We start from the raw sequence: 23,849 nt of genomic DNA, 5'->3' as shown, positions 1-23,849 counted from the left end.
TGACGACACATCCCATTGTTTATTTCTCCATATTTGTTTTATTTTCTTAGTCTAGGGTACGTTATAGCAATCCAATCTCTACACTTTCATGTCAATGAAGAAACTCTTTTGAGCTCTCTGGTAAACCTAGGTCTCAACCGCCCGTACTACTTTGGGCCTTTGGGCTTACGGGCTGGTTGAGCATGCGGTCAACAGGCAAAGTCTGAGCCTTTGAATGTGCTAGAATTGTGCTATCTCTTTTGATTACAAGTGACTAATAACTTATTGTGCAGGTCAGTTATAGATTATCATCGGTTGTTTTCCTGTTCTATGCGCACTTCATAGTCCTGCAAGGTGGCTTTATCTAGGGCATTGAAAGATGATTTTGATTTTGGAAATTTCCCTGATCAATAACTAGGTAGGCAATATATGACAAGAAATAAGCCCGGAATAGTTTGAATGCCTAGCTAGGGTAGTGGTTCGTAAGAGTAAATGCAAGCCATTCCACCGACCATGTAGTATGCCATAACGCAGCGATCAAGAAAAGAAATAGCCAACCATCTAACGCGCAGAGGTAAGATCACCGGAATCTGGCTTGACCCGCTTAGAATCCTGGTCACTGCTAGGCACCGAGGAATCAGCCTTACGCTTGTCTCGGTCCTTTTGGTTCTGGTACTCAGCGCGCCGAGATTTGCGAAGTGCCTTAGATTCAAACTCATGCCAGTCCCCTTCGACGTGCTCCAATCTGGCGGAAAAGGTTAGCAGCTATAATCAGTTGCCGTGCAAGAAATTGGGATACGTACTCAATCGGTGGTTGAGGAGCTGGTTCCTCCGATACGAAGTAGGGATGCTTGAGAACGTCCTCAGCACTCGGGCGCTGAGAGGGATCATAACGGAAGATGGACGAAATAAGATCCATCGCGCCAGCTGTCAGCACATCACGATACATGTCCTCAAAGACACGCTTCTTTCTTTCCGTCGGTCGCATGAGGTGGAACCAAGGCATCTCCACAAGGTCGGGCCACTCGGTCTTAGTGGGAGTACCCAGAGCGTTGTATAATTTGTCCATCTGGCTCAACTCGCCGCCTTCGCCAGGGAAGACAGCCTTCTTGGTGAACATCTCCATGCAAACGCATGCGGCGCTCCACACATCGACAGCAGGGCCATAGCGAGTCTCACCCAGGAGAAGTTCCGGAGGTCGATACCATATAGTGATGACTCGATTGGTATAGTCAAGCTGTCGGCTCTTGGAGAAGAATCGGGCCAAGCCGAAGTCTGCAAATTTCAGCAATCCTCGGTTGCTGATCAATATGTTGGCTGCTTTGATATCGCGGTGAAGGACACCCCGATGGTGAAGGTAATTAAGACCTTCGAACATCTGCTTCGCCAGATCTTTCATGTGGGAGAGAGTGAGAGAGAAGGTGGGATGATTGATCAGGCCGGTCAGATCATGGGAGAGATACTCGAAGACCATGAAACATTCGTTCTTTTCGACCATGACCTCGAGGAGGCTAACGACGTTATGGTTCCGAAGATGCTGAAGCAGCTTTATCTCCCGCACCGCCGTGACAGGGAAACCATCCTTCTCCCCTTCCATTCGGATCTTCTTGAGAGCAACCTTGCGCTGGGTATAGACATGAATTCCTTTGAAAACTTTGCCATAGGTCCCAGCGCCGATCACAGACTCATTGCCCGGCTTTCGGAAGTACACAGATTCAGCATTAGCAAACTCCTCTGGAAGCGTGGGCCGAGGTTTGGGACGAGTGAGGATCCGTTTCTGCGTAGGAGGAGGACTTTCTCTTGGCGGTTCTGGCGTTGGATCATGGCGGCGATCCTGCCAGTCTTGGGCCCTGTCTGAGGGTCGTTCGCCTTGTCTACGGTCACGCCGTTGATCGAACCGGCGATCATCCCTTCGGTCCCGTGGGAACTCCCGTGGCCCCCGAAATTCTTGAGACTCCCGGAAATCTCTACGGTCTCGATCCCGGTTCCGTCCCCGGTCCCGGTCACGGCGATCAGCTCGTGATTCTGGTTTGAATGTCGGCAAGGGTTCATTGGTGAAGCGGTTGCGGGGATTAGGGCTTGACCCGGGAGCGCGAGGAGCTGGCTCGCGGACCTGCATCCGCTGGGCAAGATCGGGTACCGGCTTCGGAGCTGGAGATGGCGCGGCCTTTGACTTGAAAGCAAAGCTGAATTTCCCACCTTTGTTTGCAGGCGTGGTTTCATTTCTTTCGCGGGTCGGGGCGGGCATGGACTGATCTTCGTTATTCGATTGGGGTTGTGCGTGGTGCTCATTTCCCTGGAAATCCCTGCTAGGCGGCCTTGAATATTCCTTATCGTCGCCGGTTCGAGGTGAATGTGGGTCATTGTGAGACTGTGGGCGATTGGGAGTTTGAGACTGTTGATTATGTGCCGAGCGAGGGCTATTTTGCCCACCACGACCTCTTGACCCTGATGCAGTCCATTGCAAATTGTTGAAATGTCCTCTCGCATTGCGTTGTGAGGGCCCGTTGTGATATGGCTGAGAGGCCGAACCGGAAAATCGCTGATCGGGACCCTGGTTCGAAAAGTTTCCTCGATGACCGCCACCAGAGTGACCACCCCGGTGAGGAGGCCCGGAATGTGGAGGAGGATTGCCTGGATCGTTGAAATGGCTTTGATTGTGATGATAGTTTCCGTTGTGTGATTGGTAATTATCCTGCCGGTAAGGAGAATGTTGGCTTTAACGAACGTTAGCGCGATTTCAAAAGTAAAATGTAGATGAGAGCATATGAACTTACCCAGGTCCAGAATGTGAAGGGGCAGCGGGCCAACCATCTCGCTCAGCGGAGTAAGGTGAGGACGGCTGCGGCGAACCGTGGTATGAGCCGGCTGTCATTTCGTGGTGAGGGGAGGTTTCATGGGATCCGGTATCAAGTTGTGGCCGAGAAGGCCGACGGCGTCGCTGATTGTTCACGTCAGAGCGTATTCCATGCATAGGGATGGCATCCCGCACGTTATCTGAGCGATTCCCCGGGGCACCAAGGATATCAGAGCCAAAGCTCGGGATAGGGCGCGGTGGGGTTGGAGACCGAGCATTAGCATCAACGACTGATTGGATTGGTCGAGACATATTCATCTCCGAATCACGCCTCGACCTGCGAGGAGATGTCGAATATCTCGAGTTTGCAGACCGCACAGAGTGCCTCGAATTTGACCGATAGTGAGATCCACGGTCGCTGTAATTGTCACCACTGCGGCTACGAGACCGCCGATCGGGCGAGGGATGAAATCCTCTCTCTTGACCCGGTGATATAGATCTTCCTGTGCGCGGGATGTCTGGACGGCGACGGTCCTTACCGCGTCGGTCTCGGCCGCGGCGAGGTGATCGTCGTCTCGGAGCGCCACGACCCTGCGTGCGGCCACCTCGCTTCTTGAATGAAGGGCTTCGATCCCGTCCTTCGACGTATTTGGGATAATTCGAACGCGGGGGAGGAGGGGGCCCCGGCGGCCATACGTGGAGGGACTTCGGGTCCTTTGTCGTTTCGATGGGGGACCACTTGGTGACTCGTCTCTTCGAGGCCCGGGAACTTCTCTATCAAAAGGTCCGGCACGGGCATTCCAGTCGCCGGCTGCAGACACCGGTATATTTGAGTCTCGCCGACGGCCATTATGAAGGCCAGGGGGTCCAGGAGAGCCTCGAGGAGGAGACCGACTAGGAGCCAAATCACCTAAGTCATGAGAGAAGTCAGGGCCAAAGCGGGACGCGCGTGGTGGCGACCGGCCGGGGCGATCATAATTGCGATTATTGGGCCTGTAGGGACGGCCACGATCACGACCTCTGCTTCTTCCTCCTCTATCACGGCCTGGTCCTCGACCCCTGCGTCTCTCCCTCTCCCGGGGATCACGGTCTGGGTCAGCACTCCACTGATCTCTCAAGATCGGACTCCGACGCGATCCAGCCATGTGAACTTCGCCAACGGCATCTGAGTCAATGGGGAAATCAGAGAACGTCGACCGGGTCACTTCTTGGAAGGAGACCTGACTTGGTGATGATGGTTGATGGGCGCAGTCAGTAATGGCGCCCAAGCGTGTCCGCGATCGCAGGCGGAAGTCTTTCGGGTTTGGGGTGACTCGGAACCTAAGTTTTTCCGGATCTGAAGCACACCCGCTATCAGTCACTGGTGAACAAGGACGGATGTTGTAAACAAGGGGAAGGATGAATGGGGCATACGCACCGATTAAAATTTAGTTAATACATCGTCTCACTCTTCCAGGCAAACAAGGAGACTACTTGGTTGTGAAAGATGAGCTTGTTCGCAGTGGGCCCATTTATAACACCTCGGGGTTGCTCACTGGTCCACGAGCGGCTCTACAACTTGATTCGATGCTGGAAGGTTGGAATGCAGCTATCGAAGACAAGTGCACCCGTCTATACTTCAGCTTCTCTCAACCTGACCTTTTTGACAACTGCGCCGAATCTTGGGTGATCAGCAGGTGATCATCTCGTGATCATCTCATCGGATGATGCCCAGATGTTGCAGAAGCAATATGCTAGCCTGGCTGCTGGCATACACATCCAATTGCCTCCCTGTGCTCGCCTGTCCTGCACTTTGGCACCTTTTGGCAGATATTGACAAAGTCGCTCTGAGAGTGTGTTGACTTGTCCAGCGAATAGAACTATCTACGTATTGCACAAGACCAGATGGGCCTACGCCCATGAAGCATCATGGTGAACAGGGTAAATCCACGGCGGATCATCAGGCCAGGCCATCGTATCAATGTTGCGTTTTCTTCCCACTCCATCCCGGACATCATGTAGCTGTTGGTCATTTCGAATATTGTGCTGGTTCAGGCCGCCATAATTCTCTGTTGACAACAGCTTCGAGGTCCAATGTCACATCCGGCCGATGGGGTTTTCCGAGGATTCGTAGTTTGCAGATCGGCCAACAGCCAGATTCCCAGTCGTCACACACCAACCAAATGGGTACGTGCTGGTGTGACCGTCGTCGTGATTTACAACAGATAGACTGGTGATTGACTATCTGGGGGCAAATACCGCCATGATGTGAAAGAAACACGGGCAAAAACCCTGCACTCAAGATCGCTCTAAGCCGACTCCATCGAGAACTGTGTCTTCAGAGTCCGGCAAACAGAAGGTTCGAGTTCATGTTGGCAGTGTCCAGGGTTTCCAGGCCGGTTAGCCAAACAGAGAAGGCAGGCAACAATGTACCAAATGAGAAATCAAAGTACGATATGGCCAAGGCATCAAGGAACGCAAAAGCAGTGCTAGTTCCACCCCATGTCAAGTAGAGTGCGCAAACTCCCAAAGCCTCAATGCGACTTGTCGGCGAAGTGCTAGAGACTAGGCCCTGCCCTCAGGGAATCCAATCACTCATAATATTTATCGCAATTCCAGGATCAGAATCTGATACCTTGTAGTCTAATAGCAAGCAACTCCTCGTGCTGTGCTGTGGGTCTGGATGTGGGTGGAGGGGAACCATGGCCTTGGTCTGAAAGTTAGGCCGAGATCAAGCGGGATGGGCTGGAACGCGATCATCCGGTCATTCTGACCCGGAACATTTCATATGAGAATCAAGAAGTTTTGATTTACCAGAACCGGCATCTCTTAGTCGTCGTCCACAGGAGCGTGCGCACCGCGTAGAATAGGCGGGGAATTAAGATGTAGGGGAGTAGGTTGATGTCATGGGCAGGTCGAACCGTCGAAGTTCCAAGTTACCGGAAGTTCGGAACTGAGCGTGGGGTCACATGCGGTCATGTGATGTTGTAGTAGTTAGTAGTTACAACTTACACTGACAGGCCACATCCATTCGACACCTCCTACATTTTGTAGAGTCAAGACAGAAAGAAGGGTGGTAATCACACATATTCATTCGATACACTATGTACTACAGTACTCTAACAACTTCACCAATAAAGGTCGATAAAGCTCTCACCTTGCAAGTTGCAATCCCGGGACGCCCACGAAGTAAGCGTCGTTGCAAGTGAATACTCATACCCATACTCATACATCAATGGTTGCAAGTGAGTACTCATACATAAATATCCCCGGATCTTTAGATAAGCCCATCGTCCGTTCCATCAATGACGAAACGCTGTCTGGGCTGATCTTCATCGTCCTGTGCCCAAACGAATGTAACAGGCAATCCGCCGCTGGTCTCCGAAGTCTCGCCAGGAGAGGCGTTAGCGCTCGCACCTCCCTCTGCTGATGCAAGCGAGGGGCTGGGAGCCAGAGCCCCATCTGGTATGGGAGAGGGAATCGGATTCGGAATATCTTCTGAACCCTGTGATTCGATGGAGGACGTCTCCACCCCGAGATCGTCCTGAGAACTGGCTTCCCGAGAACTGGCTTCCCGAGAACTGGCTTCCTGCGAACCGGCTTCCTGCGAACCGGCTTCCTGTGAACTGATCGAGTCAGCATCAGTGCGATTGAGCACGATGAACGATGCGTTTCGTTCTCGCGACTGAAGGTGAAGTCTAGCAGTCTCCCTGTTTTCATGCGCACCGCTTTCTGGTGGTGAGTCCTGCATAGCAGGCGAATCTGGTTCTCCGGTGGCATGCAGCCTAAGAGGTTGCAAGAGGGCTATCAGACGAGGATCAGGGGCGTAGTCTGCCGAAAGACTCTGCGCAACATGCTGGCTCGGATTCTCTGATCCTACTATCGGCACAGAAGGCGAAGCCAGAGTAACTTCATCTGATCTTGAAGCTGGATCCAGAGCAGCCGGCAAGTCAGAAGTAACAACAGAGCCTGGAGCATTATCCGAACCTGAAGTCGACACATTGGAGGCACCCTGTGACTCTCGGGCAGGAGCATAGTCTGAAGCAGCCGGTTGGCTGGAAGTGCTACTGGGACCCGGTCCATGGTCCGAACCAGCAGTCGGCAGATTAGAAGCATCCTGCGGGCCTTCAGCAGGAGCAAAATCTCTAGCAGTATCCAAGCCTGTAATCGTCAGGTCGGGATCATCAAGCGGGTTTTCGGTAGGAGAGCCTGGGACAGCCAGGTGATCAGAATCAGGGGAGCTTGGAGCAACCAGAGAGTCATCTGAATCCGACCCCGAGAAATCTGACTCCGAGATAGGAGCAGATATAAGTCCGGATGACGTGGGGGATGAACCAGGATCCGGAGAGTCTGGATCGGACTCTTGACCGAAAGCATGGGGACCTGGAGTGACCAGAAGGTTGGATCGAACTGCCTCCGAGACAGAAGCAGAGCCGATACTAGGCGGCACAGGGTCACCAGTCGCGCCAGGAGCGGGCGGCGCGGGGCCTAAGTTCTGCGAAGACGCAGAAGGCTGAGTGGATGCGTGAGAGGAGTCCCGAGTGATGGGCCTTATCCAAGGGAAACCAGGTAGAGGAGGCATGGTACCCCGGAATTGGGCCGTCCTCATTTGGATGATGTGGCCCCCCCTCAGCGTCGAAAATGGACCGAGGAGGTCTACGGTGGCTGGCGGGGGGCCTGTGGGCAGTTCCCATGGGCCGAAGCATTGTTTCAGGAATGCCAGCTAGCCGCTGCTGTCGGATGAGCCATGCTTGAAGCATGCCCCGTGGACTGTAGGGAATTCCACGCCCAGGGAATGGATCAGGCGCGGAAGGCCTCGGAGGATCACTGAATGGGTTTGAGGCCTCCGTGGGTGTGGCTGAGGAGCTTTGTGCGCCTGAGACTGCAGACGCTGCCGGTCCTGGAACAACGGAAGGATCCTGCGGGCCTGGGAAAGGCCTGAGCGGGTTCAGACCTAAGGTCGTTCGCATAGTGGGATTAAGCAGAGTGCCGGGGGAAGACCTGTGCGGGTTGATGCGAAGGTAACTTTCGGGTGGACGGGCGTAATAAGACAGTGGGAAAGGTTCAACAGCTCCTGTCTCATAGTCCACATGTGGTCTCGCAGAGGATCTAGCTACTGTATCTTGAGTGCGACTTGACGATTGTTCGCCCGTCGAGGCTGGCTGTGGCCCCTGTTCGGGCTGAGCCAACGGGCTGTTAGGTCGCTCACCCGCAGAGGGGGAGTCACTGATCCTTTGTGCAGTATCTTGCCGGGCCTCGGTCCTTCGCCAAGCGCCCCCTAGCATGAACCCGTGTATCTGAGGCTCAGATGTTCCTTCTGGGCGCCTAGGCTCTTGGGCACCGGTGTTGCCGACTTGGGTAGGGGAGTCAGCAACCTCGTCTTGGGCAGAAGCATCTGACACCTCATGAGAGGGAAGGGCCTCGGCGTGGTCCTTCATTCTGTTCGGTAGCGATTGGCCTTTACTGGTTCAAAAGCTTTTGATGCCATACCAGGTCAGCCAGTCTCGCTTTTGACATGAGCAAACACATTCGACATACCTTGAATGTAGTCTGGCTAGAGTCTCAATCCAGGATATTGGATCGAAAGGACACAGGCTAGAATGCTGGTTGCTCTTTTTTTGGTTCTTTTGCTTTGATTTGCTTTATCCTTTTTTTTAAATGTTTTTGTTCTGCCAACCGAACGAGTTAGTGACACCTTCATTAGGACGAGAACAAACACACAAGTCAGATCATAGATGAAAAGGTCATGGGCTCAAACAATGAAGAGGCAATGCACGTAGCCGCAGCAACAGTATCGACCTCTTAACGTGATGTATCCTGTAGTTCGATAGGGCTGTCAGTTTGGACTTACAGAAGTTCAATAGAGAAGAGAAGGTGTCGTTGATGTGACACGCAAAGCGTCCACACAGAGTCCCTAGGCACGTCACTTTACGGTTCAGATTCGCAATGAACCGCGAGCAGAGACGACTGATAGACCGCAGAGTGAGCGTAGATGTATCGGAGAAAAGCCAGCAGGCAAGAGATAGGAATGGCAGAGGCAGAAGAAGCAGATGAATGTAATGGGTAGACGGGAGAATGGAAGGCGAATGGAGAGGGAAGAGGAAGAGAGAGAGAGAAAAGGTTCCGAGGGAGAGATTTATTTATGGTAAATACGGACGTGTATGTGTCTGCCGTCGCCGTCGCCGTCGCCGTCGACAATACGTGTGTTGCGCTATCGCCTCAGTAACCTGTGTCGGGCATGTTGAGATAGGCCGTGATTGGCCGGCCGAGACCCGGATGACATCGTTGCCAATGCCATCGGACTTGAGGGCATCGCCGTGGGCAACACGAGTCATTGCATCGTGCAATAGGTGATGGGCCGGCTGAGGCGTCAACGCTGTCGTCGCCGACATAAGCGACCTCGACTCCCGTCTGGCAGGTGCTTCGATCAGGATGACCTCCCTAGCTTCTCTGGGGATCCATCAATACCAGATTTTTGCATTAAGTGAACTGTAGGTTAATACCGCAATGACAGAGCTTTGGACTTCGACTTGGGCGAGAACACGAGTATCAGGAAAGAAAGTGTACATTGGTTCTAATACGTAAATCGAACACGACAATTCCCATGTAATCCAATTGATATGTTCGTTAGCGGCATGGGATCAAGTGTTGAAACAGCCTTGCCGTTGCCATAGAGAGATTCATAGGCTGTACAGCGAAGGCCTCTTGAGAGGGTGTGTTAGTATTTTAGGGCGTAGGGGAAAGGGGACGATGGACGTTACTTCCTCTGGCCCGTCACGAGCCGAGGAAGCAGGCATCTGCATATCCGATAAAACAATCTTCCCAAGAAGGGAATTGCAACGACAAAGGAATGTGGCCAAATACTGAGACGAGTATTTGCCCAAGTATATGCAGAAGAATCGAAACAAGAGAAGAGAACAAGGGGAACACCGATCCACGCTGAACATGTAAAGTTAAAAGTCAAACCCATCCAAAACCTGTTGAAAGGTCGCCGCCAAAACTCCGAGAATCCGTAAATCAACACCCTTTCTTGGGTTTGGGCAGTTGAATATAATGTGTCACTATCGCCGGTTCAACAGAGTCAAGAACTCTTCACGAGTCTTGGCACTGGACCGCATGCATCCCAGCATACAACTGGTGGTCGTCGTGCTGTTAACCTTTTGCACACCGCGCATGACCATGCAGAGGTGGGAAGATTCCATGACGACAGCGACGCCGCGAGGCTTGAGAACCTCGGAAATCGCTAGCGCAACTTGCTTGGTTAAACGCTCCTGGACCTGGAGTCTGCGGGAGAACATCTCTGCGAGGCGAGCCAATTTTGACAGGCCGAGAACACGACGGTCAGGGATATATCCGATGTGCATCTATAGGTGGTTAGATTAAATGTCGTCATACCAAATGAACATGTGTGACAAATCTTACCTTTCCAGTGAATGGTACCATGTGGTGTTCGCAAAGTGAAAAGACGTCAATGTCCTTGACGATGACCAACTCATCATGATCCTCGTGGAAGACAGCGCCGTTGACCAAGTCCCGAACGTTCTCCTCGTAACCCTTAGTGAAGTAAAGCATGGCCTTGGCATATCGCTCGGGTGTTTCACGAAGCCCTTCCCTCTCGGGATCCTCACCGATGCATTCGAGAATTGTGCGGATAGCTCCGGACAGCTTCTCAAGTCGTTGTTCGGTCTCCTCCGGTGTCGCCTCCTTCCGCTCTCTGGTTCCGGGGCCTGTTTAAATTGATTAGACACATGTGATTGATAGGGTGGCTTTGTATAATGCAAGAGCCATTACTTACAAGGCCAGCTGAGACCGTCGAAATCGATCGGTGGGTTCAATGTGTAGGGACTAGCCGGACGGCTGACGGTGGCCGGAGGGGTCAATGGGCCGCCCTCATCCCGCGGATCGCGGGGAGGATCATTCAAAGTAGGGCTTCAGGGTAAAATTAGCAAACAGTGGAGTAGAAAGCTCGCTGGAACATTGAGATCACTGTAAACATACCGCACCGGCACCACATTGCGAATGGGCACGGAAGCGCTGGAAGTGGACTGAGCGGTGGCTCCGACCTCGGTTACGCCCCCAGTTGCCGTGTTGGTCTCGAGAGCTTCGAATTGAAGAGGAATTCGAGGTTCAAATGAAGAACGAATGGACGAGTTCAGACTCTCGCGCTCACGAGCATCACGGGTGCCTGTTGTACGCTGAAGCGGGGAGCTACCGTTCAGCATGTGGGACGGAATAGCTGAGGGCTTAGAGCTCGGAGGTGAACCGGAACCCATAATGAAGAGGCGTCAACAAGACTGATTGAGTATAAGATATTACTTAGATGCCACAGAAAAAGTGAATGAAAATAATATGAACATTCACAGTATGAATCACTTTTTTTTTCTGCAAATAACGCTAACTCTTTCTTTTCCCCTCCTCCTCATCCGCCCCCACCAGTCACATCCAATCAGCGTCAGCTGACGATGACATGATCAGCCCCCGCGGCGACTGGAGATAACGGGATAACGGGGCCGATGCAGGAGCTTTGGATGTCGTACGACATGCAGAGATCACATCTGTCTACGGAGTACTACTTGGCTTGGTCTATTTTAATGGTATACATCACATTACTTGATTCGTAACTAGTTGGTGTATTAATATTTAGTGGGCTGGCCACACGTGCAGTACCGTCTACTGTGTAATACCAACATAAGGACAATGACCATATGGATATCAGCCGAATTGATGCTTTGAGTGACCTAATCCACCCATCCTGAAGACTAAAGGAACACCCACTAGGCCGATGGCTGGTTCGACACCTGAAAGCCCAACAAAATTGATTATGCCTCGATGTCATCTGTGGGAACATCTTCCAGATCCTTGCCCACGATTGCATCTGCCACCTTCCATACCTGCAGCAGGTTGTCCTCAGCAGCCGAGCAGAGGACCCAGGGGTCGCTAAGGTTCCAGCTGAAGTCCGAGATACGGTTAGTGTGCCCACCGTGCATGAACAGCCTAGAGAGCAATGTCAGCTAATGATCTAACACCATTGTTTACAGAAACCGGGGATAACTTACAGTTCTGGTGGTCCATCTTGAGCATCCTCGGGGGTTTGCTCCTCGCCCGCTCGGCTGAGGTCCCAGAACATGATCTTGCGGTCGTAGCTGGAACTTGCCAGAACCGACTCCTCGAACGGATGCCATGCGATGGATTGCACCGAATCGGTGTGGCCCTCCAATGAGTGGAGCTTCGACTTGAGATTACGTAGATCCCAGATACCGATAGTCTTATCGGCGGAACCGGTGGCAAGAATCGTCTCTGAGGCGGGATTGAAGGAAATAGAGTTGATGGCATCGCGGTGCTGGCCCTCGGCCGAAGCAGCCGCACGAGTGGAATCCTCCTGGCGGGTATCAAGGATTTGGAGCGTGATATCATCGGAGACAGTTCCAATGAGAGAGGAGTGCAGGGGATGATGCTGAACATCATTGACGATCGAGGTATGGTGAGTGAAAGTGCGACTCGGTCGGACTGCCTTGTTGCCCTTGGTGTATGTAGTGATGTCCCTGTGGTGCGATTGATGAGCTGCTATTCCAGTCAAATCCAAATGTTGTTGTGTCTGCTTACCAGAGTCGGACAGTCTTATCCTCACTTCCCGTTGCAAGGTGGCCAGCAACGTGGGGGTTCCAGCTAAGCCCGAAGCCTTCGGCTTCATGGCCCAGGAGTTCCATCTGAGGGTTCACTGTGCCAGTCGGCAAGCTAGGATGCTTTGAGCGATCCCAGATCATCACTCGACCATCTGTGCACATGGTGGCAATGATATTAGGATTCTGTGGCTGATACCGGGCTTTGTTAACTTCGCCCTTGTGATCAATCTTCTGAACAATGTTGAACTTGATTTCCACCTGGGCCTTCTTTGAGCCCGCGCCATACCCACCAATCTCTCCCCTATCTTCGTCGTAGTCTTCCGGATTTGGGGTATTAGGATTCGGAAGTTGCACCTGGGCAATCTGGAGATAGTTTTGCGCGTCGCCGGTGGTATGTGTGCCAATGAGAAGACGGTGGGTTGAGTAGTTCTTATCGGGGACTCTGATGAGTGGCCATGTTAGGGTGATGAATGAGCCAGGTGGGATTTTGGAGCGTACTCTTGCTTATCTGGAAGCCACTGAGTAGTAAGAGTTGGCCATTCTAATGCCGTACTCAGGATCATATCATAGAGGAATGGCGCATTCTTCTTCCAGGTTTTGTACTCTGCCCGCGGTAGTTAGCATTAATAATGACAAAACTTGACAGAATTAGAGACATATGGAGGCTTACCTTCATTGATAGCCTTTTCATCGGCATGATCCTGCTCCTGGTCCTGATCTTTCTCGTGGTCATCGCCAGCACCTACACCTTGGTTAGATCGAGATTTCCAGCGGCGCGCAAGTTTGTGAATAGTCACCAGCATCATCGTCATAGGGATCCATTGTGATTTGCGATCGTGTAATCGAAGGAAGTCTTGAATTGACGGGTACAAGGTAACTTGAACCACTTAGAGGGTGAGTGCGAAACAGTAGGCGGAGAGAAGCTACCGACGCGCATTCATCGCGTTAATGAGGGCCGGGAGAGGCGCTAACCCTAATTAAGTGGGCGGTGAATAGCTTGGATTGACTCTTCAACGTTCAATCGTGGGGACACCTCGTCTTGCCTCTTAGACATCTGCCTTGAGCGTTTACATTATTGTCCTTTGTTTGACCCTCTTACCCCGGATCTTTCATCATTTGCCTTGAATAACAACCACATTCTTCGGCACAATATATCTTCCAAGGCTATTCACTGGACGATCTTGCCTTTCCTCACAATTCTCTCTCATTTCGATCCGTTACGAGTGCCCCTCTACACACCCAAACAACTCTTACGATAAATACCCTCCCACTTTTCCCCTCCGAGCCCATTAGTTTGGAATAAACCCGCTTTTCATCATGGGTGTCCCGAAATTCTTCCGATGGCTGAGCGAGCGATATCCATCAATCTCGATGCTGATCGCAGAGAGCCGGATACCCGAGTTCGACAGTCTATATCTTGACATGAACGGCATCATTCACAATTGTACGCATAGTGACAGCGATTCTCCGACGTTTCGTATGACAGAGGATCAAATGTTCATCGCAATCTTCAATTATATCGAACATCTGTTTGGCAAGATCAAACCCAAGAAGCTGTTCTACATGGCGGTTGATGGTGTAGCACCTCGCGCCAAGATGAATCAACAACGTGCCCGTCGGTTCCGAACTGCCTTGGATGCAGAGACTGCAAAGGAGAAGGCGATTCAGCAGGGTTTGGAGATGCCAAAGGAAGATGCCTTTGACAGCAACTGTATCACACCGGGTACCGAGTTCATGCAGAAATTGACGAAACAACTCAAATATTTCATCAACAAGAAGATCTCCGAGGACACAGACTGGCAAGGCGTGGAAATCGTTTTGTCTGGCCACGAGGTTCCCGGAGAAGGCGAGCACAAGATTATGGAATACATTCGCTGCTCGAAAGCGCAGCCTGACTATGAATCAAACGTTCGCCATTGTCTTTATGGATTGGATGCTGACCTAATTATGCTGGGTCTTCTCAGCCACGACCCTCACTTCTGCCTTCTCAGAGAGGAAGTGACCTTTGGTCGCCAAGTTTCGAAGAAACCCAAAGAACTCGAACATCAAAACTTTTATTTGTTGCATCTGAGCGTGGTCCGGGAGTATTTGGAATTAGAGTTCCAAGAGCTTAAACAGGAAGGCGTTCTGGATTTCCCATTCGATATGGAGCGTGTCATTGACGACTTCATTCTCATGGCATTCTTCGTCGGAAACGATTTCTTGCCAAATTTGCCCAATTTACATATCAATGAGGGCGCTCTTGCCCTTATGTTCAAACTCTACAAGGAGGTGCTGCCGAAGATGGGCGGCTATATCAACGAGCAGGGCGTTATTAATGTGCAACGGTTGGGCATGCTCGTGACGGCACTAAGTTCGGTGGAATACCGATTCTTTGAGGCTGAAAATTCTGATGCCCAATGGCTGAAATCGAAGAAGAACGCGGACACTGATTCAGTGTCGCAGCAGAAGCCGAAGGAGCTTACCCTCACTGCGTCTCAGAAAGAGCTCCTGAAGACGATCAAGAAGTACGTTCTGAACCGGTCTGACAAGGCCGCGGAGCCTCTTGACCTTCCTCCTACTTTACCAGCTCGTGACCGTACTTTTGTCGAACATCTCGCGGATGACCTCCGGCTGTCCTGGTCTTCGATTGATAATGAGAATGGTGATCGCTTCATGAGGCTTTCGTTGCCTCCGACCCAGGGTGACAGCGAAGACGACGAGGAGGATGAGGAAGCGTCGGTTGCTGTTCAGCGTATAATCCGAAAGTATGAGAAGGCCAAAGTCCAGGAGATGACGGCCGAGGAAGCTGAGAAAGCTGCTCGCGAGAAGTATGACGCCAAGTTCCTGGCGTGGAAAGATAAATATTACCGAACCAAGTTTGGCTGGGGCCTCGAAAACAAGGAGGAGATGCGGAAACTGGCACGAAATTACGTGCAAGGGCTTCAATGGGTGTTGTTCTATTACTACCGTGGCATTGCATCATGGCCCTGGTTCTTTGAGTACCACTATGCCCCTATGATCTCAGGTTAGTAGTTTTCCACTTCTCTTTTTAGGGTGAGTTTTAGTTGCTGACCGTGGAACAGATGTGAATGATGGTCTCGACGCAGACATGAATTTCAAGTTGGGTCAGCCTTTCCGGCCGTTCGACCAGCTTATGGGTGTCCTTCCAGATCGCAGCAAGAAGATCGTGCCTACTGCTTACTGGGACTTGATGACCTCGCCCGAATCCCCAATCTACGATTTCTACCCTCGTGATTTCGATCTTGACATGAACGGAAAGAAGATGGAATGGGAGGCTGTTGTGAAGATCCCATTCATTGACGAAAAGAGACTGTTGGCTGCGCTGAAAACGAAAGAGAACCAACTCACTGCAGATGAAAAAGAAAGAAACACCTTTGGGGCCTGCCTCAAATTCACCTATTCTTCAGATGTAAATTTCGTCTACCCATCTTCAATGCCTGGTGTGTTCCCCGACCTCCCGAATTGCCATTGCATTGAGAATCTCTTTGATCTCCCCGTCATGGATGGATTGGTTCCTTATGCTGGCCTGATGGACGGCGTCCACTTGGGCGAAGCAGCGCTCGCTGGCTTCCCTAGCATCAAGACGCTCCCCCACCATGGGCAATTGGGCTTCCATGGAGTCTGTGTTTTCCAGCAAGACAGCCGCAACGAGAGCCAGGTTATCACACTCCTTGACCCGGGCAGCCGGTCAAGCATTGAGCTGGCTAAGTCAAAGCTTGGGAAGCGTGTTCACGTTGGCTACCCATTCTTGCAAGAGGCTCTTGTGGTTCGCGTCTCGGACGAGCTATTTGATTATATCCTGCCCCCAGGAGAGCAACACCCCGTGTCTATTCCCCACACTCCTCAACAAATCGAGCAATGGAAGAGAAAGGCGAACAAGATTGAGAGCGCCTATAGCAAACGCTTGGCAATTATCATTGGAGACGTCGAATCCATGGTTCATATTCAACTCCTGAAGGGAATGGCCAAGACAGATGATGGCGCCACTATCAAAGAGTTTGCCGAGATTCCCGGTCAAGAGACGGACTATGCTCTCCAGGTGGTGGTTGATGATGTGATCAACCCAGACGAGCGTTTCATTGAACGGGCAGCACTCCCCATTGAAGAGGAATTCCCCGAGGGTTCCCGTGCCTTCTTCCTGGGTGACTTCAATTATGGAAGACCCGTGTATGTTAGCGGACACGAAGGCGGAAAGGTGAATGGATTGATCGCGGCTCTGAAAGGCCGAGAGCCAGATTTCGGTCGAGAGCGCGTCAGGGCTGCAGAGCAGCTTTGTCCTTACATGCCTTCGTACGCTGTTGCACGCAGTCTTCGCCTCAACCCTCTGGTACTCGCTAAGATCACCTCCTCTTTCACTGTCGATATTGAAAATCAGCGCGCAAACCTCGGTCTCAACTTGAAATTCCAGGCAAGACAACAGAAAGTGCTTGGGTACTCCCGTCGAGGAGAATCTGGCTGGGAATTTAGCCAGAAGGCAGTGGAACTGATTCAACAATACATGATCAACTTCCCCGAGTTCATTGCTGGCATCCAGCGCAACCCTCAGAACGACCGTTATTCTCCGACCGACTTTTACCCTGAGGAGATTGCTTCCCTCAAAATGAAGGAGATCAAGGATTGGCTCAGTTCTGTACAAGCTAAGAACTTCGAGCGAGTCCCTCTGGACGCTGAGCAACTTGACTCGGAAATCGTGATGTTGATTGAGCAGGACGCTGATCGTCTCAATCTCGCCCAGCCGGAGATGCACCCGAAGAAGGTTCAGCGCGTGCCACGTAGCGCCCTCCTTCGGCCTGCCGATGTCGAGCACCGTCTCGGAAACCAAACCTTCAAGCTTGGCGACCGCGTTGTGTATGCTCAGGATTCTGGGAAAGTGCCAATTGCTACCCGTGGCACTGTTGTCGGCCTCACTAGAACCCCGAGAACCCTTCTGCTCGATGTTGTCTTTGATGTATGCTTCTTGAGTGGCACGGATTTGAATCATCGTTGCTCGCCGTTCCGTGGCCAGACCGTCTTGGCATCTTCCGTTCTGAACCTCACCAACCGACAACTTATCACCAGTTCCCGTGCTGCCGCTACCCAGCAAACCCAGCAGGCGCAGACTCCCTGACCGTTGCCGGATACGGTGCCCCCATGGGTCCCCACGGAGAGGGACAACTGAGGAACGCACCTGTTCCTCCGCCCCTTAGAGGCTCCTTCAGGGGAGTCGTCGCCGGACAACTTGATGGAGCCGGACGTGGAGGCCGTGGGGCATTCAACAACGGGCAACCAACGACTCTCCCTTTCCGTCCCCACAATAACGGCAGCGGCGCTCCCCGTGGTCCCCGTGGTGGTCGTGGAGGTCGTGGGGGCGGCCGAGGCGGATATATCCCGATGGAAAACGGTGACCCCAATGAAGGTGTTGTCCAAAACAACCCTGATTTCCGTCCGCAGAACTACAGTCGGGTTCCACCGCCGCAAGGGATCGATCGAGGCCGTGGCCGTGGCCGCGGTCGTGGCAGGGGCGGTCGTGGGCGGGGTTCGCCGCAGGTCAATGCCTAGTGAAGGAAATGGATTTCGAGGGAGCATATGATGAGACGAATTGATTGGATCCGCCTTGTTTGTAAATGAAAGCTTTAGATATTTGCTCAGTCTGGACAATTATGCCGAGGCCGCGTTTATATCTGCAGGAGATGAATGAATACCTGATGGTATAGAAATCAAAGCTTTGGAACTCGGATTCGTGGCTCGGGTGTCTTTTTCGGATATAAACGAACACTCACAAGATCCTAATGTCCTACTCCATCGTGGAAGATATGTTGTAGGTAGGTAAGGGCCCGCGGCGATAAGATGGCTAGAGGCATAACAAGAAGCAAAAGCAAAGTAGGGTTAGAAAAGACAGAAAAGCTGGACCGTAGACGTTTTCACAGCTGGTAGGTACGAACACCTCAACTACAACAGTGTAGGTAGACAAAGGAAAGTTCAAAAAAGCGAGAGCCAAAGACATTCCAATGGAATCAGGCAAGTCCCAGAGTCGAGGACCCCCAATCCAAGCATGGCAATCCCACATCAACCTCCATCTCAACAACTATCCCAAAGCAGGCTCAAAACCCTCTAATCACTCAAAGTCCAGTGGATCTCTTCCGAAACAGCATCTCAGCACTCATACTCGGAATAATATGTTCCCCAATCACAAGATTAGCAGGTCTCTCGCCCTCGAGACCGTCAACAAACTTGAACTCATAGTCAAGGATGATACGGCTTAGGATCGCCTTCAGAGTATTCACCGCAAAGAATCGACCAGGACACGCCTGACGTCCAAATCCGAAATGCATATGAGTTAGAGCGATAGAGACGAAGCTGGAAGCAAGCGAGGCGGACTTTTTATCCTGCTCGTTTTCATTGCTATTGATTAGCTCAGGAGTTAGGGCAAAGCGGTCACGAGGGGCATGGCACCAGCGGAAACCATCGAAGACCGTCGGGTTCGTGATAAATGCTTCATCTCTGCTGATCGGACCCGCGGGGAAGCAGATGTGTGTGTCAACTGGCAGGACTAGACCGTCCTTGAGCGTAAGGGGCTGCTTCACTATGCGGTGGAAGGTCACTATATACACACAACTTATTAGGACATGATCTTCTCTCTGAGATTGACTTTATTTCTTGCAAAACTCAGGAACTTACATTCACCTGGCGGACCGAAGCGCTGAGACTCGAGCAAGAAACTGTCTAGACGAACCTGTCCCAGCAGCGAAGCCTGAGTCGCCTTATACCACCCATCAGGCAACGTGCGGAGCATTTCCTCGCGCAGCGGCTCAAGGTATTCAGGTCTCATAGCCAAATCAAAGAGACCGTGGCACAAGGCCATGGTACTGGTGTGCGTAACAGCCAGTGTGACCAAAAGGAGCATGTGATGGGCCAGGGCATCTGCGTCGAGATCCTCGCCCTGGGCCTTATTGAGATCCATAATCCACTGCAAGAAGTCATCTGGCTTCGTCCAGGCCGAGCCACCATCCTCTTCAGCCAGTTTGCGTTCCTCGATCAACGGAACGAAGAGGGCTTTAGCGAACTTTAGCTGTTTCTTCATCTGCTGAACGCTGGGCAGGAAGCGGGCGACGATGGGACGGAGGTACTTGGGGACCGGACGCAGGATAACGATGGTGACACCCACGTTGTGAGCGTAACTGCTTGCCACGTTGAGCCATTCCTCGTTTCGGCGCAGCATGTCACCGGCCATCACGCGGGATGTGGCGAGGACAATCAGCCGGCTGGACATCTCGGTTGGGTTGATCTTGACCCAGTCGTCTGTGAGGCATGGTGGCAAGTCTCTTGTCAGTATAGGTGGTTTCACTTTTGGGGTCTGTCACACAGGTAGTGGCTTGCAGATCTTACCTTCGCATCCTGCCAGCACGGTGTCGAATGCTACTGTCAACTCATCGATGATCCGGGGAACGACTCTGCCTGTTCGATCACATATGGCACGTTAGTTCCCTGGTCTCTCGCGTAACATCGGAGTTTTTGAAGTATCGAGCGAGTGATTACTTAGACTGGGCGTCAAACACTTGCGCACTGTCAGGCCAGGCAAGGCAGTATCGACTCTGATGTTGGTGTACTCCCCCAGGGCATTCTGAGAAGTCTGTCAGCTCCCGGGGCTTCTCGACGTAACGTAGCACAATGAGGATTACCTTGTATTGGGCATGTAGAGAACTGATCTTGGAAGAATCGAGTGATCTTAGTTGGTCTTGGTATTTCACTGGTAGAACGATCACTTCTCCGTCGCCAGTGAGAATGCGAAAGGGACTATCTTTGTACTGGTTTACAGAAATAGGTCAATAAGGCTGGACAAATGGTTCGAAGTGAACCGGCGCACCTTCTCATATCCTCGATAGATCATCGATCCAGCCTTGGAATAGTAGAGAATTCGATTTATGAAATCTGGCATATACGGGTAGTACTTGACAGTTGGGATATGGCTCAGGCTTGAAGCTGGTGCTCGTCGCAGTAGGTATAACAGGGCTATCAACGCCCCAACAAGGGGCCAAAAAGCGGTTCCAGCCATCTAGGTATCGACTGGTGATGAGAGCAAGATTCTTAGGACAGAGGGGACAAGTTATTTAGTTGAATGATGCTCTGGCGGATTGTCCGGGGCGTTTAGGGCAGGAAACTAAGGAAGATGGACGGGTGGTTAGAGAAGGAGGAGAGTAAGGGATATAGAGAGGGTGGCACAGCAGACAATCCGGAGAGTATTACAGAGTGGCTTTTATTTCAAATTGGAAGGGCCGTTTGCTACAGACGAAGGTGGACAAATGGGCCCGTTTCCCGTTTGAGGTCTCAGAGGAGCAAATGCTTTTGGAGTGTTATTTCACGCACGAGGCCGTAACGGCCGCGGTCTATTTCCCTTATTGGTCTTTGCAGCTATATACAAAACGCCTGGCTCAGATGCAAGTAGACATACACAGTAAGAAACCCTTATCAATCATTCAAGCCCGGCCCATTCACCGTCGTCATCGTCAGCATCGACCATCTGATCATCAGCAACCTCGGCGTCCTCGGTTTCCATAGCCAGCAAAGCATTGCTGGTCTTCTTGTCTGCGAGGACAGGCTTTGAGAGCAGGTAGTTGAGATCGTAGAGGTTCTTTTCGGTCAACCGCTTCAGGTTCTCGCGGATGTCGTCGACGGCCCGCTGAACGGCACGAAGCTCGGTTGCGAAGGTTCCAGAGTTATCCTTGAAGTATCGGCCATGACTGCCGAATAGGGACTCAATCCACATCAAGTTGAACTCAAGATGGGGTGTCTCTTCGGCAGCATGTGCGACAAATCGGAGAAGACGAGGTAGATAGACTGTGGGGACAGACCGAACCACATGAGGAATATCTGAAGGAGGGATAGCCTCGTATACGACACGTAGTAGCTTTTGCTCGTTCAACCGGAAAGCCATGATAAGTGCTTTGAGGAAAGTATTCTCTTCATCCACGGCGTCAGATGCGGCGGCTGCCTTGGCGGCATCTAGCGTGGCAAGGATGCTCGACGGAGTGATTGTGATGTCCAGGTCATAGGGATCGAAGATGAACTCAGTATCCAAACTGTAGACAAGCAGACCTTCAGTGGAGGCGGCACAGAATGATCGTCCAGTCGGTGCGAAGTCCACAGACGTCACCCGCACTTCAGGGCGTGTGGTGCGCGCACCGGCATCACCGCGCTTCGCACCAGGTAGAGTGCGATCAACACGGTCTTCGTGATCAGAAGCTTCACCGGTCTCGTCGATAAGAGCACGGGGACCAGCTTCGGTCATATCGCGACTGCTCAGGAACTCTTGGGTGCCATCGACGGAGGTGTTGACGGAGACAGTGAACTTCTTGATCAATGATCCCGTTCCTACATCGTACAGGCAGATATACTTGCTGTTGCCACCCGCCAGGATGCAGCTACCGTCTGCGCTGTAGGTAATTCTGTTGAAAGATTTGGTGCCCGCAGCATTGGCAGCAGTACGGCGGTCGGACACTCGCCGTCCTCCGGAGACGTCACGACGACCGTCAACAGCTCCCTGCTGCACAGCATCCTCAACCGACCAGAATGAAAGCTGACCATCTAGCGTAGAGGCGGCGACTTGTTGCCCGTCTGGACGGAAAGCCACACTGAGAATATCTGACATGAGCTGGAGAGGTTCACTGGTCTGTGCCCGGCCGAAGATACTCCAGATGCGGACGGTGTGATCCCAACTACCACTGACAAGGTGGTTACCATCAGCAGCGAAAGCAAGACTGGATACTGGGCCCTCGTGGCCAGAGAGCTGGTCAAGCAACTGACCGGTCTGCACGGACCATACGTGGATGTCGAAGGAGTCCGGCGAACCAGCACAGATCACTTCTCCACTGGGATCCACAGCCAATGAGGAGAACGACAGACGGGATGGTGCTGTGAAGGTTCGGAAATTACGGTAGCGGATAAGATCCCATGCGCGAATGGAGCCATCCAAAGATGCTGTGAACAACACATTGCCCTTCTTCGCAAACTGGCATGCGGTCACGCCGCTGGTGTGCTCGGTAAATGTAACGATGCAGAAGCCTGATCTGACATCCCAGACCTTGATTTTGCCATCATCGGCGGCTGTCACAATCCTTTGGCCGTCCGGTGAATATGCGAGCGCGTTCATAGAATCAAGGTGGCCTTGTTGTTTGAGAATATATGACTCGGATTGCCATTCCCACACCAGCAGCTGGCCGTGCTTGGACGATCCGAACGCTAGCCACTCACCCGATTTGTTGATTGTCACAACATCGATGTTGCTCTGCGAGACACTAGAGAGGAGCTGTTAGCTATGAACAGAAGTGTGAGGTTGTAGATTGACATACCTCAACAGATGGATCATGTTGAACTCGGGTAGATCGTAGAGACCAAACAGGCCGTTGGAGAACCCTACAACCAGAAGATTTGATGGCGCATGGAATGCAGCACAGTTGACCTTAGCGTCATTCTGCATGAAGAAGTCTTTCTTCACAATCCTCCACCGAGGCTCAGAGATATCCTCCATTGTTTCCTCATCCTTCTTCGCAACATACTCCCAGCGGAAGAGTGCGCCATCTTGACTGACAGTGTAAATCTATCCCCCGGTTAGTATGGTATTTCCAGCCGGAACGAGTTCGGGTACCACATACCACTTCTTGTGCCGCATTGAAATAAGCAGCCACCACACCCTGTCTGTGTCCCGCCAAAGTAGTCGGCTCGAAACCCTCCTCCGGATCCATACTCCATACTCGCGCAGTCAAATCTTTGGCAGCAGTGAGCAAGAAGCGCGAATCACTGGACCACTCGACATTTTCAATGTTGTCAAAGTGGGCGGCAAGATCCCGGTGTAGCACGAATGGAGCGAATTCAATCTCGCCATTGGTCTCCGTCCCGGGTGTAGAAGGTGTCTGCCAGATCTGCAGGCGCCTTCCCACGCCAACGGCGAAGTGTCGACCAGACGGTGAGAACTTAAGTGCAGACACTCGTCCCTTGAAGGAGAAGTGGTGAATGGCGATGCGCCGGTGGAAGTTGGTCAGAATCGCGCGGCCATTCTCATCCACCGTCAATAGAAGATTTCCCTTCGGCGAAAGATCGAGGCGATCGATATTGGTACGGTGCGAAAAAGGCAGTGTGTAGGAAGTATTTCTGTAGGGCCATTATTAGCGAACTTTAGTTCGGAATCGCAGGAAAAAGTGTTAGGCAATACGTACTGTACCAAATCAAAGACCGAAACTCGATTGCCTACAGGTGAAAGCAAGCATGTTCCATCGGGAGTAAAAAGAAGATTGCCTTTGCGATAGACCGTCCCCAAAAGGTTGGAGAACTAGGGTTAAGCGTGTTAGTAGAGAAATTCCATGAACGGTGGCTTCACTACGAATTGCATGCCGATCAACAATTCCAGCGCAGCACTCACCTTAAAGTCTGTCTTCATTTTGGCTGTTGGCGATCCCAATGATCAAAAAATTAGAGATAATTCAAAGCTACCGTGA

The 23,849-nt window shown here is 51.9% G+C and overlaps 8 protein-coding genes across 8 annotated transcripts; 1 reads left to right on the top strand and 7 right to left on the bottom strand.

Moving 5' to 3' along the window:
• Window positions 1-540: 540 nt before the first annotated feature.
• Window positions 541-2,227, bottom strand: N7515_000965 (putative protein kinase; the record flags this gene model as incomplete). The annotated part of the gene is made up of 2 exons (XM_056661709.1): window positions 541-724; window positions 783-2,227. The coding sequence occupies 2 exons, from the start codon at window positions 2,225-2,227 to the stop codon at window positions 541-543; spliced, it is 1,629 nt and encodes a 542-aa protein (XP_056526875.1).
• An 863-nt stretch (window positions 2,228-3,090) lies between these two features.
• On the bottom strand, window positions 3,091-3,921 carry N7515_000964 (uncharacterized protein; the record flags this gene model as incomplete). The annotated part of the gene is made up of 1 exon (XM_056661708.1): window positions 3,091-3,921. One exon carries the CDS (start codon window positions 3,919-3,921, stop codon window positions 3,091-3,093), a length of 831 nt encoding a protein of 276 aa, XP_056526874.1.
• A 2,111-nt stretch (window positions 3,922-6,032) lies between these two features.
• N7515_000963 (uncharacterized protein) lies at window positions 6,033-8,193 on the bottom strand (the record flags this gene model as incomplete). The annotated part of the gene is made up of 2 exons (XM_056661707.1): window positions 6,033-7,243; window positions 7,416-8,193. The coding sequence occupies 2 exons, from the start codon at window positions 8,191-8,193 to the stop codon at window positions 6,033-6,035; spliced, it is 1,989 nt and encodes a 662-aa protein (XP_056526873.1).
• Window positions 8,194-9,816: 1,623 nt separating this feature from the next.
• N7515_000962 (GTP cyclohydrolase I) lies at window positions 9,817-11,028 on the bottom strand (the record flags this gene model as incomplete). Its single annotated transcript, XM_056661706.1, has 4 exons — window positions 9,817-10,119; window positions 10,178-10,482; window positions 10,551-10,684; window positions 10,754-11,028. 4 exons carry the CDS (start codon window positions 11,026-11,028, stop codon window positions 9,817-9,819), a joined length of 1,017 nt encoding a protein of 338 aa, XP_056526872.1.
• Window positions 11,029-11,574: 546 nt separating this feature from the next.
• On the bottom strand, window positions 11,575-13,190 carry N7515_000961 (WD repeat RBAP46/RBAP48/MSI1 family protein; the record flags this gene model as incomplete). The annotated part of the gene is made up of 5 exons (XM_056661705.1): window positions 11,575-11,749; window positions 11,812-12,297; window positions 12,359-12,820; window positions 12,877-12,982; window positions 13,049-13,190. The coding sequence occupies 5 exons, from the start codon at window positions 13,188-13,190 to the stop codon at window positions 11,575-11,577; spliced, it is 1,371 nt and encodes a 456-aa protein (XP_056526871.1).
• A 505-nt stretch (window positions 13,191-13,695) lies between these two features.
• On the top strand, window positions 13,696-17,919 carry N7515_000960 (chromatin-binding exonuclease XRN1; the record flags this gene model as incomplete). Its single annotated transcript, XM_056661704.1, has 3 exons — window positions 13,696-15,385; window positions 15,444-17,329; window positions 17,440-17,919. 3 exons carry the CDS (start codon window positions 13,696-13,698, stop codon window positions 17,917-17,919), a joined length of 4,056 nt encoding a protein of 1,351 aa, XP_056526870.1.
• Window positions 17,920-18,479: 560 nt separating this feature from the next.
• N7515_000959 (cytochrome P450) lies at window positions 18,480-20,413 on the bottom strand (the record flags this gene model as incomplete). Its single annotated transcript, XM_056661703.1, has 5 exons — window positions 18,480-18,961; window positions 19,039-19,659; window positions 19,747-19,811; window positions 19,897-20,165; window positions 20,225-20,413. The coding sequence occupies 5 exons, from the start codon at window positions 20,411-20,413 to the stop codon at window positions 18,480-18,482; spliced, it is 1,626 nt and encodes a 541-aa protein (XP_056526869.1).
• Window positions 20,414-20,830: 417 nt separating this feature from the next.
• N7515_000958 (snoRNA-binding rRNA-processing protein PWP2) lies at window positions 20,831-23,791 on the bottom strand (the record flags this gene model as incomplete). Its single annotated transcript, XM_056661702.1, has 5 exons — window positions 20,831-22,652; window positions 22,707-22,954; window positions 23,010-23,505; window positions 23,571-23,683; window positions 23,774-23,791. The coding sequence occupies 5 exons, from the start codon at window positions 23,789-23,791 to the stop codon at window positions 20,831-20,833; spliced, it is 2,697 nt and encodes an 898-aa protein (XP_056526868.1).
• Window positions 23,792-23,849: the final 58 nt, after the last annotated feature.

Source organism: Penicillium bovifimosum (genome assembly GCF_028826915.1).
Source record: "Penicillium bovifimosum strain IBT 22155 chromosome Unknown utg000001l_segment0_segment0, whole genome shotgun sequence".
NCBI lineage: Eukaryota > Fungi > Ascomycota > Eurotiomycetes > Eurotiales > Aspergillaceae > Penicillium > Penicillium bovifimosum.
Note: the sequence above shows the minus strand (reverse complement) of the source record. Positions and strands in the feature narration are given on the sequence as shown.